Source organism: Aegilops tauschii, chromosome 6 (assembly GCF_002575655.3).
Source record: "Aegilops tauschii subsp. strangulata cultivar AL8/78 chromosome 6, Aet v6.0, whole genome shotgun sequence".
NCBI classification, from domain to species: domain Eukaryota; kingdom Viridiplantae; phylum Streptophyta; class Magnoliopsida; order Poales; family Poaceae; genus Aegilops; species Aegilops tauschii.
In genome coordinates this window covers 174,619,073-174,631,360 of record NC_053040.3, presented here as the reverse complement: position 1 = coordinate 174,631,360, position 12,288 = coordinate 174,619,073, and the positions used below count along the sequence as shown (strand labels likewise).

Here is a 12,288-nt window from a genome sequence, read left to right as displayed (position 1 = left end):
TCCTAAAGGTGATCTAAGGAAAGTCATAATGAACGAGGCGCACAATTCTCTCCTGTCTATTCATCCTGGAAGTACGAAGATGTATCATGACCTCAAGCAGTCGTATTGGTGGACTCGAATGAAGCGAGAAATTGCTCAATTCGTGAATGAATGTGATGTCTGCCGAAGAGTGAAAGCAGAACACCAACGACCAGCTGGTCTCCTCCAACCTCTTGCTATCCCAGAGTGGAAGTTTGATCATATCGAAATGGACTTCGTGACTGGATTTCCAAAGTCCAAGCGTGGAAATGATGCTATCTTCGTTGTCATTGACAAGCTTTCTAAAGTGGCTCATTTCCTTCCTATCAAAGAATCCATCACAGCAGCTCAGCTGGCAGAGCTTTACACCTCCAGAATTGTCTCCTTGCACGGCATTCCATAACTGATTTCTTCAGATCGTGGAAGCATATTCACCTCTAAGTTCTGGGACTCCTTCCAGAAGGCCATGGGCACAAACATTCGCTTTAGTACAGCTTTCCATCCTCAAACTAGTGGCCAAGTCGAGCGAGTCAATCAAATTCTTGAAGATATGCTCAGGGCTTGTGTCATTTCCTTCGGCATGAAATGGGAAGATTGTCTTCCATATGTTGAATTCTCCTACAACAACAGCTTCCAAGCGAGTTCGGGCAAGGCCCCATTCGAGATTCTCTATGGTAGAAAGTGTCGTACTCCTCTCAATTGGTCAGAGACTGGTGAACGCCAACTTCTTGGCAATGACTTAATCACTGAAGCTGAAGAAATGTGTAAAGTCATCCGTGATAATCTCAAAGCCGCGCAATCGCGTCAGAAGAGTTACTATGATAGTAAGCACCGTGATTTGGCTTTCGAGATCGGAGACCATGTCTACCTCCGCGTCTCTCCAATGAAAGGCACTCGTCGCTTCGGTATCAAAGGGAAGCTTGCCCGTAGATACGCGAGTCCTTTCAAGATCATTGGCAAAAGAGGCGACCTCGCCTATCAACTTGAGCTTCCTTCCAACTTCGCGAACGTGCACGATGTGTTCCACGTGTCACAGCTCCACAAGTGCTTCAAGACGCCTGAGCGCACTATCAACTTCGAAGAGATTGACCTCCAAGAAGATTTGTCTTATCATGAGCACCCCGTTGCTATTCTTGAAGAAACTGAGCGCAAGACTCGCAACAAGTCAATCAAATTCCTGAAAGTGAAGTGGTCGCACCATTCCGACCGGGAAGCCACCTGGGAACGCGAGGACCATCTCCGTTCCGAATATCCGGAGTTCTTTCAGTCCTAGATCTCGGGACGAGATCCTCTCGTAGTGGTGGAGTGTTGTAACACCCCGCATGTAACTTGTCATATTTGTAACTCCGACTCTTGCCATTTTCGGCTATGTGTTATGATATTCCCTCCGTGATCGGGTTTTGTCTTTCGTTTTGTATTTTGTTATGTCATGCATTTCATATCATGTCATCATGTGCATTGCATTTGCATACGTGTTCGTCTCATGCATCCGAGCATTTTCCCCGTTGTCCGTTTTGCAATCCGGCGCTCCTATCTCCTCCGGTGCACCCCTCTTGTTTTCTTTCGTGTGCGGGTGTCAAACTTTCTCGGAATGGACCGAGGCTTGTCAAGTGGCCTTAATATACCACCCGGAGACCACCGGTCAAGTTTCGTTCCATTCGGAGGTCGTTTGGTACTCCAACGGTTAACCGGGCATCCGCAATGTCCATTTGAGTGTCCAGCGAAAACCCCCTCAAAAACCAGCCCAAAACCTACCAAACTCTTTTCCATGCTCTAGGTCGTTTGATCACGATCGTGTGGGCGAAAACCGCACCTCATTTGGAGCCTCCTAGCTCCCTCTACCTATAAATATGCGACCCTCCCGAAAAACGAACTCAGTCCAACCCTAGCTCCTTCCCCCGCCGCCACCGGACGTGTCCGGCGTCCGCCGGACATCTCCGCCGCCGCGTCCAGCGAATCGGGCGCCGCCACGTGGCACCCGGCCACCTCCCTCCGCCGCGGCCCGTTCGGCCCACGGGAGGCCCGCCCGAGCCCGACGCCTCCCGCGCCCGCCGCCGCCGCCTCCGCGCCGCCCTGCCGCCTCCGCCGCCCGCCGCCGGTTCCCTTCGCCGCCGCCGCCGCGGGACACCGCCCGCCGGGCCCCGCTTCGCCGCCGTTCGCCGGCTCCGGCCGCCGCCTCCACGCCGGCTCCGGCGAGCCACCGCGGCCGACCCCGCCGGCCTCCTCCTCCCACGAGCTCCGGTCGCCGCCGCCTCCTTCCCTCTCCTCCGGCCATCGCCGGCGAGGCCGAGGACGAGCCCGAGCCCGAGCTCCCGTGCTCAGATCTGGATCGCCCTTTGTGAGCGTTGACTTCCCGTTTCTTGATTTTTTCTAAGTCCTCAATTTTTCCAGCAAGTGCCTCTGTTTATAGTTGCATAACTCCTTACATGTAGCTCCGATTCGCGCGTGTAATATGTAAAATTGTTCGTCTCGTGATGCTCTACATTTTGTTCAATTGCACCATGTTCATTAGAGGTCATCTTGATGCCCAAATCTCTGTTGGAAGAGGGCTAGTTGCTGTTATTCTCTGGTTCTTATCAGAACTTGGAGATTTGTCATTTTTGTATCTTTAAATATGTGCATCTTATGGGCATGAGCTCTACATGTGTTTTGAAGTATGCCATGCCATCTTTCCAAGGGTATATGCCATGTAGTTTTGTGATCTCTGTGGTGACTAGCACAAGCATGCAAAGTAGGCCCCGTAATATTTCTGATTTCAGGGACTTAGTGATTTCTCTAAGTCCTTGTCTGCTGTTATTTTGTTGCCATGTAAACTTGATGCTACAGAGAGATCAATGCATATTTTGGAGATGTTCAGTAAGGATGTTTTGTAGCTATAGTTTTAATTGATCCATTACTGTCCTTTTTTACAATTATGGGGTGCCATAACATGACTCAATCTTGCTCTACTTTTGCTATAAAATATTTCTGGCAGATTCTTAACATGATATTCATTTTTGCCAAGCTTATTGTAGTTGATCCATACATGCTATGCTTGTGTTCTTGCCATGGTTAGCTTCATAAACATGCCATCTTGCTTTAGGTATGCTTGTTTTGTCATGAATTGCTCTATAGTGAGTGCATCAAGCTCACAAAGAGGCCTACATATTATTATTTCTGCCATGCTCTGTTTTCTGCTAAGTCTGGAACCTGATAACGAAACTTGCTATGTTTACATGCTTGCCATCATATCTTCTGGTCCTTTTTGGCTTATGGTCAGTAAGGGACTTTTGTCATGTGCATTTAGTAGAACACTGCCATGCCTTGTTTTGCTATGTTAAGTTCCTGTAGCATGTTGATTTCGTGCTCTGAACATTGCTACCTGATGCTGTTTTCTGCCGTAGCTCAGTGTTCATCTTTTGTCAAGCATCTCCTGTAGATTACTGCCATGTGCTTTGTTGCTATGTTGGAGTGCTGTAGCACTGTTGCTTGTTGCATTTTAAGTGCTATCATGCTGTTAATCGCAGATTCGTGTCATTCTTGTTTTGCTTGCCATTTGCAAACCGTGCATCCGTTTCCGGTGATCTTTATATCGATTTCGACCGAAATCATCTCATCTTTCCAGTGGCATGCTTGGTTTGCCAAGTTACTGCCTTGTTCATCATTTTCCTCCCGGAGCACTCATATGCATCGCATATCATATCTTGCATATCATTGCTAGATGACGTAAGTAGGAGTTCAGGATCACTTCTTGGTCATTGCTAGATCACTTCTTTGTCATTGCTAGATGACGACCGTTCCATTGCTTCTCTTCTCGCTCTCATTTGCGCAAGTTAGCCACCATATATGCTTATTGCCGCTGCAGCTCCACCTCATTGCACCATCCTTTCCTATAAGCTTAAATAGTCTTGATCTCGCGGGTGTGAGATTGCTGAGTCCCCGTGACTCACAGATTCTACCAAAACAGTTGCAGGTGCCGACGATGCCAGTGCAGATGATGGCGTCGATCTCAAGTGGGAGTTCGACGAGGAACGTGGTCGTTACTATGTGTCTTTTCCTGATGATCAGTAGTGGAGCCCAGTTGGGACGATCAGGGATCTAGCATTTGGGGTTGTCTTATTTTCATCTGGGTTTTGGCCGTAGTCGGTCTATATGTTTGTATTTGGATGATGTATGATTTATATTCATGTATTGTGTGAAGTGGCGATTGTAAGCCAACTCTTTATCCCATTCTTGTTCTTTACATGGGATTGTGTGAAGATGACCCTTCTTGCGACACAACCACTATGCGGTTATGCCTCTAAGTCGTGCCTCGACACGTGGGAGATATAGCCGCATCGTGGGCGTTACAGCAATATTCTCCAATTACATTTGCTGCGACTTTGAAGCCTGTTATATTTGAGGGTATGAACTATAAGAGGTGTGCGTAAGGTCAGTTCTATGGCTTACCACCATGAACTGTTTTCACACCGCCAAGGCAAGCTAGAGGGAGAGCTTACTTCTGAGGAGGTGCAAGCTTTCTAGGCTACAAACGCCCTCTTCAGAGATGAAGAAGAATTTTCAAGTCCACAAATTCAAGAACAAGAACTATGTGGCAAAGGAAAGTTTGAAGGCAAGAACAAAGCCCCATAGTCTGCTAACTTCAAGAAGGATACTTTTAAGAGGAAAGGAAGATGCCATGTCTATGTTGTAGATGATCATTGGGCTTGAGCATGCAAGTATCGCTTTGACATGCGTCAACATGAGAATGACGACAAGACCTCTAACATAGTTATTGGCGACGTTGAGATGAAAGATGTCGGGTATTACTGCCATTCTTCTGGTTGATGGATTGACATGAGTGCCAATATACATGTGTGTACTAATATATCCATGTTTTGTTCTTATTAGGTTGCAAGAACGACACCTGTGATGATGGGAATTGGGTCACATGCTTCTGTTCATGATGATGTTACGATCGATTTGAAATTTTACTTTAGGAAAGACCGTGTGGCTGAAAAACATGCAACATGCCCCTTTTATAAATAAAAATCTTGTCAGCGGCTCTCACTTACATCGAAATGATTATAAATTGATATTGAGTTATGGAGTGGCGTGGCAAAGGTTGATGCTTCGTCGAATCACCCTTTTCCTCCGCATTTTCAGCATCCGTGACGAAATCCCTCGGATCTGTGCATCGGATGGGTTCTCAGTAGGGTTAGAGTTGAGGGAGTCGCTCCCGAGGACGTTGCGGCGGCGTCGCGTCTGAATAAAATTCCCCGGGCTCCGTTCGCGGTCAGGCGGAGCTCTTGCCTTAGTCTAGGAGCCAATGGGGTAAGGGATCCCCAGATCTCGTCGAGATCGCTAGCTATGGTGTCTGGAGGTTGACCAACACTAGCTTGGTTGGTCATCAGATGGGTGGTGGTTGTGTGCAAGACATAGATTATTCTTCCTCATCGTCGGTATGATTTCCTACTGTATTTCTTCCTCCTTCTTTGTGCTGCTGCTGAAAGGATATCCTTCTTTGCCCGGGCAGTTGGCCCGACCGCGGCACCGGAACCCGATCTGAGTTCTCTTCCATCTGGAAGTGGCACATACATCGGTACTCAATGTGTCCTTGTCTTTTCGGCGCTGGAGTGAAGAAAAGGGGGAGCAACGTGGCAACGATTATATCATGGTTGAAGATGATGACCTGCTTAGATCTGGTTCAAGATGCTTGTGTTGCAGGTATCTTCTTGCAAGGTTTAGGGATGATGACATAGAGCTCCGGAGATCTTGGTGTTTTACTGGTTGTTTTAGGATGCTCTTTGTTATTTTGATTATCTGTGCGTGTGTTAGACTGTGCTTGGATCAAGGACTTTGTATTATTTTGTGTTTTGACACAAGCATACTTTCTCAAAAAAAAAGAAGAAGAAGAGAAAATCCCCACTGAAACCGACGTGGCCGCTGCCGCGCCACCCGCTGCCTCTACCCCTCGCGGTTCAAACTTCCACCATCAGATCCCTGATCAACGCTCCATACCCACGCTTCACTCCATAACTTCCCGATTAGGAGCGTCGGAGACCCACCACCGCTAATGGACGCTGCAACCGCCGCGACGGCGACCGCGGCGGCGGCGTTGGTCTGGTTCCGGAAGGGCCTGCGCGTGCACGACAACCCGGCGCTCGACGCGGCCCGGCGCAGCGCCGCGCGGGTCTACCCGGTGTTCGTGCTCGACCCGCGGTACCTCCGCCCGGACCCGGCCGCGCCCTCCCCGGGCTCCGCGCGCGCCGGGGTCGCGCGCGTCCGCTTCCTCCTCGAGAGCCTCCGCGACCTGGACGCCCGCCTCCGCCGCCTCGGCTCACGCCTCCTCGTCCTGCGCGCCCGCGACGACGTCTCGGACGCCGTCTGCGCAGCCCTCAAGGACGTACGTAGCCAGACGCTTTAACTACCTACCACGCCCCTTTCTGCTTTCTGGCAATCTCGCAAGCATTTCGGAGCCTAATTGGCCACATTCTTCTGTTCTTCCGTGGCGGCAGTGGAACATCGGCAAGCTGTGCTTCGAGTCCGACACCGAGCCGTACGCCCTGGCCCGCGACAAGAGAGTCACGGTAAGAAGGGTAGTGATCACTCCCCAAGTACTCCCTCCGTTCCTAAATATTTGTCTTTCTAGAGATTTCAACGAATGACTACATACGAAGCAAAATGAGTGAATCTAAACTCTAAAATATGTCTATATACAACCGTATGTGATAGTCCATTTAAAATCTGTAAAAAGACAAATACTCCCTATGTAAACTAATATAAGAGCGTTTTAAAATAGTTATCTAAACACTCTTATATTAATTTATGGAGGGAAATTTTGGGAATGGAGGGAGTATTGGTTTTTGACTAGAACATTACAAATTACTCTGATTGTTGAAGGATTTTGCTGCTGCGTCGGGGATCGAGGTGTTCTCGCCTGTCAGCCACACCCTTTTTGACCCAGCAGAAATCATAGAGAAGGTAGGCAACACTGTTGTTCGTTTCTTGATAGAATGTTTGGAGTCATATGCTTAATTATGGGATGTTTTTTATTTTCGTCTGCAAACCTGAAGAATGGGGGCCGGCCACCGTTGACATACCAATCGTTTGTGGCCACCGCTGGAGAGCCGCCCAAGCCAGTGATGGAGAAATACTCTGAGCTGCCGCCAATCGGCGATACCGGAGGATATGAGTTATTGCCTGTGCCCAAACTGGAGGAGCTTGGGTATGGTGATCTCAGCCAGGTTAGAGCAGTAGCACGTTGCATCCAATGCACTACGTTTGACCAGATTTCAGTTTTTTCCATTAACTGAATGACTATCCATACGTAGGAGTACATTCCTCCATTCCGCGGTGGCGAGACAGAAGCTCTGAAGAGGATGAGAGAGTCACTCCAGGATAAGGTGCTGCTTCTGAAAAGTGAAAACATTTCTGATTTATTGCATCCATATCTTCTGGACTCTGAAATTCTGAATGTTTAATTTGGAAATGGAAGTCACCAGTTACTTTTACAGTCACACTATTAACAATTCCCAATTCCTTTTCCCAGGAGTGGGTTGCCAAGTTTGAGAAACCTAAGGGTGACCCTTCTGCCTTCTTGAAACCAGCAACAACGGTCTTGTCACCGTATCTGAAAGTGAGCCTTGTCATGAGCCACTCTTATCGACCTCGTTCATTGCCATTTGCTTTAGTTTACAGTGTTGAAATTGAAATGGTTCGTTATGTCAGTTCGGCTGCCTGTCGGCGAGGTACTTTTACCACTGCATTCAAGATGTCTACAGGAGTACCAAAACGCATACAAAACCACCTGTTTCGTTGGCTGGCCAGGTGAGTTCTTTCGTAACTGCATTGGTCAGTTTGTTCTGAAGGTAAAAAACCTTAATTGTAGACTTCTGCTTCTTTTGACAGTTGCTGTGGAGGGATTTCTTCTACACAGTGTCTTTTGGCACTCCTAATTTCCATCAGATGGAAGGGAACAAAATATGCAAACAGGTCTGCTGATCCAATCACCTCCTTTTGTATCTGCAACCCTCTTCTTATCATAATCGGAGTCCCTTTTAGTCCAGATCCCATGGAGAGAGAACGGGGAGCTGTTTGTTGCATGGAGAGATGGCCGGACAGGATATCCATGGATTGATGCCATCATGATTCAGGTTTGCCCTGAAAAACGTGCAACAACTTTATGCCTATCTGAGTGCCTTGTTTTTCTGTTCTCCATGGAGCCTGGTATTTTCAAAAATACCAAATGTATGTTCAGAAGTAAAAAAAGTTTTTTAACATATAAATATAGATGTGTTCTATATATCTGTAACTTTTAACTTCAAAATATGTTAATTCGTAATCTACGGAAAAAAGACAAAATTGTGGGTCCATAAAAGTAAAAAGTAGATCCATTTTAACCCATATATTTGTCTTTTTTTGTAGACCACAAATCACATCTGTATGTACATGCACAAAACAATTCCATATTTTTAGGTTTTAAAGCGGTGTTCCGATTTGTTTTAAATATCAAGATCCATGGAGCCCAGTATATATCCTAATAAGCATTTCGTTATCTTCCCTTTTCTGTTTCCTCTTTCTGTTTGGATCACTCCAACTACCAGATCATGTGAGTGCTTTTGCTCATTTTTTTTGTTGCCAGCTGAGGAAGTGGGGTTGGATGCATCATCTTGCACGCCACTCTGTTGCTTGTTTCCTGACGCGGGGTGATCTGGTATGTATGATCTACACAATAGCAAGATGTATATTGTTTGTTTGAAAATTTGTTAGCAAGTTAGCATGGTAGTTGTTCTATTCAGCGATTTGTGTATACATTCTGAAGGTAAATTTTCAACCTTGCTACTCTTAGGAAATAACCTGAAGGTAAAACCAAATTCTTGGCTTTACTGTTAAAACTTGTAAAAAGAAAAAGTTAGTGGCGACATCATTTATGGACGCCAACATTCACATCCACTTTGAGAAAGCACTAGCTAAGACTACAAAAGCTTGGCTGCGAGGTAAATCCATAACAATAAATTGTGTATTGCCGAAGTATTTGTTGTGGTCCATATTATGAAGGTGACCCCTAAAACAATAAGACGCTCAACTACCTAACCATATCTGATAAGGACATACCTTTTTTGAAAGCAACATGGAATTAGTATTTTTTTTCTAAGTGATTCTTTTATTTTGAAAGATCTACTTTATTTTTATAGCGGGCCGGAAGGAAATCACTTCATGCAAGAAAAAAAAGAGTCTATTTCACCTCTGATTCCACTTTCTCGAAGAAAAAAAAGCCCAATTCAAAGATTAAGTTGTTTTGCTTTACCTCAATTTGTCAACTTGTCTCTGACATGAAGTACATCCACTGGGAGCAAGGCCGTGACGTCTTCGAAAGGCTACTGATAGATTCGGACTGGGCCATTAACAATGGCAATTGGCTATGGCTCTCCTGTTCATCATTCTTCTACCAGGTCACCAATCAAACAGTCCCTTGAGGCACTAGTTGTAAGTTGTAACTAGATTTTATTCAGTCTAATGGATTCTTTAACATTTGATTCGACATATTTGTCTACACAGTATCATAGAATTTACTCCCCAATCTCATTCGGAAAGAAGTACGACCCCAACGGAGACTACATCAGGCATTTCATCCCAGTGCTGAAAGGTAGTTAGTTACCCCCCAGCAACAGAATTTCAGCATCAGAAAGCAACATCTCGTCTGTGACTACAGAACTAATTGTTCCTCCATCTCCTTTTTTTTTGTAGACATGCCCAAGGAGTACATCTACGAGCCTTGGACTGCACCCCTGAGCGTGCAGGAGAAAGCCAGGTGCATCGTCGGCAAAGACTACCCAAAACCAGGTGAAAAGAAAGAAGCGCTCGATCTTCTTTTCTCAGGTGCAGAAAGCACTTGAAATACAATGTCCGGACCTTGAGTAAGTATCTTCCATTTTTGCACTTTCAGTGGTTGACCATGAAGCTGCAAGCAAAGAATGCAGGAAGAGGATGGAGGAAGCTTATGCGTCTAATCGCCTAGGCGGCAACCCTGTCAAAGGGAATTCCTCGAATTCATCGCGAAGGAAGTTTTCTGATGGTGGCCAAGATGTCCCCGACTCATCCATGTCCAAGCAACCGAGGAAGAGAAGCTGACCCCAGAGCAGAAAAGTCTTAACAAGAATTATCTGACTTTTTTTTAGGGAACTGTAGTATCTGACTTAATTTAATGGGTCTTCTCAACTCTTCAATCCTGAGTCTAACTTGCTGCCTTAATCCATCTGATAGTACGCTGATGGTAGGACGGAAGGCAAGTATTGTTGGTTGGTTGCTTGCTTGTACGGTAGTACCAAAACACATATAACAAAAGAAACACGTGAAGCCGGTTCCAAGATCACGCCCTCATCGATCCTAGTCAGGCTGCCCATGACGGGGGTTGGCACGTAGGCGCTCTGATCTACCAAAGCGCGGATAGCGATAAGCTCGATCTTGGCGCACCAATGAAACGAAGGAGATAGAATCAAGTTTGCTAACATACAGGACGCACTAGATGAAGCATAGACAGCACAAGACTCTGGACTGTTTAAGGCTAAGTTGCGCGTGTATTTACGTCTGAGCAAGATGGTGTTAGATCAAAGTTCATAAGGTTTTTTCAACGCGGACCCTTAAGCTGTCCGAACCAAGCAGTTTGAACGTGGAGCAATCGTGGAGTGATCGGTGGATCGGTAACACACGCCTACAAATATCTATAGCAATGGAGGTCATTGCTAGACTGGATGCGGCCTCGGATAAGCGGACACTGGAGGATCAGGAGCACGGACTATGCAAGCTGCTTAAAAGGAAATTGTTGGGGTTGTGCTCGCTAGAGAGGACCATTGCGTGACAGCGGTCGCGAATGCTGCAGCTACGGGAGGGAGATGCCAACACAAAGTTTTTTCAGAGGCATGCGAGACACAGGCAACGCAAGAACATCCTCACGTCTATCCAGGCCAACGGGGAAACTCACACGGGTCAGGAGGAAATTGCTAAGGTGGTTGATGACTATTATGGGCAGCTGTTCGGCTCGGCGAGGGCAAGGGAGATGCCGATCAACCTTGATGTGCTGGATTTACCGTCCCATGATCTAGAGCGGCTGGAGGTGCAATTTGAGGAAGAGGAAGTATTCAACGTCATCAAGTCGATGCCTCTGGACAAGGCGCCAGGCCCGGATGGGTTTACGAGTCGTTTTTTTTGCCACTTGCTGGCACGTGATCAAAGGTGATTTCATGAGGGCCCTGGACCACTTTCATAGAGGAGATGTGAGGGGCATGGCAGCGATCAACAAAGCCATTGTGACATTGCTGCCTAAGAAGGCAGGAGCGGTGGATATTAAGGACTTTAGGCCAGTTAGCCTAGTCAGTGGACCGATCAAGGTCTTTGATAAGATCTTGGCCACGAGGCTGGCGGAGGAACTACCAAAGTTGGTGGGGCACCATCAGAGTGCGTTTGTAAAAGAGCGATCCTTGCATGATAACTTCATGCTAGTTCAATGCACTGCCCGGAGGTTGAACTACGAAGGTCAACGGTAATGCTCAAACTTGACATCACTAAGGCACTCGACACTTTGCAATGGCCATTTGTGCTTGAGGTTCTGAGGAGAGTGGGCTTTGGAGAGAGGTGGTTGACTTGGATTTGTGGTTTGTTGGCAACTTCGTCTACAAGGATTATGGTCAATGGTACGCCTGGAAAACCTACACTGGCTTGTCAAGGTCTTCAGCAAGGGGACCCGCTGTCCCCAATGTTATTCATCCTCTGCATGGAGCCACTACGTGCACTTTTCGAATATGCAACTAGGAGGGGATTGCTTACTCATCTCGCCAGATCGGGCCTGCGGCAGCGAACTTCTATGTTTGCCGATGACGTGATTCTATTCTTCAAGCCGACGACGTTGGAAGCAACCACCTTTGCCGCACTCTTGAGTATCTTTGGACAAGCTTCGGGTTTGATGGTCAACATGAATAAAAGCGCAATCTGGCCGATCCGTTGCTCTCAGGATGAAGTGGCAGAGGTAACGACCATACTTGGCTGCACCACTTCGGCCTTCCCTTGCACCTACTTGGGCCTCCCTTTAGCGCTCAGAAAGCAATCGGCGGCGCAACTACAAGGTCTAGTGGACAAAGTGCGGGACTACTTGCCACTGTGGAAGGCGGCACTTCTACCGAAGAGTGGGCGGTTGTTATTGATCCAATCGATGCTCTGTGCCATACCCATCCACTCCATGCTTGCGTTATCTCCACCTGCAAAAACCCTTTCAGCGCTTGTTAAGATCTGCCGAGGATTCTTGTGGTGTGGCAA

General features: G+C 47.1%; 1 protein-coding gene across 4 annotated transcripts; it reads left to right on the top strand.

The window, feature by feature from the left end:
- The first annotated feature begins 5,990 nt into the window (after positions 1-5,990).
- On the top strand, positions 5,991-10,351 carry LOC109771621 ((6-4)DNA photolyase). Of its 4 annotated transcripts, none has more exons than XM_020330319.4 (14): positions 5,991-6,382; positions 6,495-6,566; positions 6,880-6,960; positions 7,053-7,223; positions 7,311-7,382; positions 7,529-7,615; positions 7,708-7,806; positions 7,888-7,971; positions 8,046-8,132; positions 8,621-8,692; positions 9,318-9,431; positions 9,538-9,625; positions 9,727-9,822; positions 9,926-10,351. In XM_020330319.4, the coding sequence occupies exons 1-14, from the start codon at positions 6,053-6,055 to the stop codon at positions 10,108-10,110; spliced, it is 1,638 nt and encodes a 545-aa protein (XP_020185908.1). In that variant the 5' UTR covers positions 5,991-6,052; the 3' UTR covers positions 10,111-10,351. The 4 variants fall into 4 exon arrangements, 2 of the variants coding, with proteins under 2 accessions (XP_020185908.1, XP_020185907.1); XM_020330318.4 differs by having other exon boundaries at positions 9,174-9,431; XR_002234909.4 differs by lacking the exon at positions 9,926-10,351 and having other exon boundaries at positions 9,318-9,465.
- Positions 10,352-12,288: the final 1,937 nt, after the last annotated feature.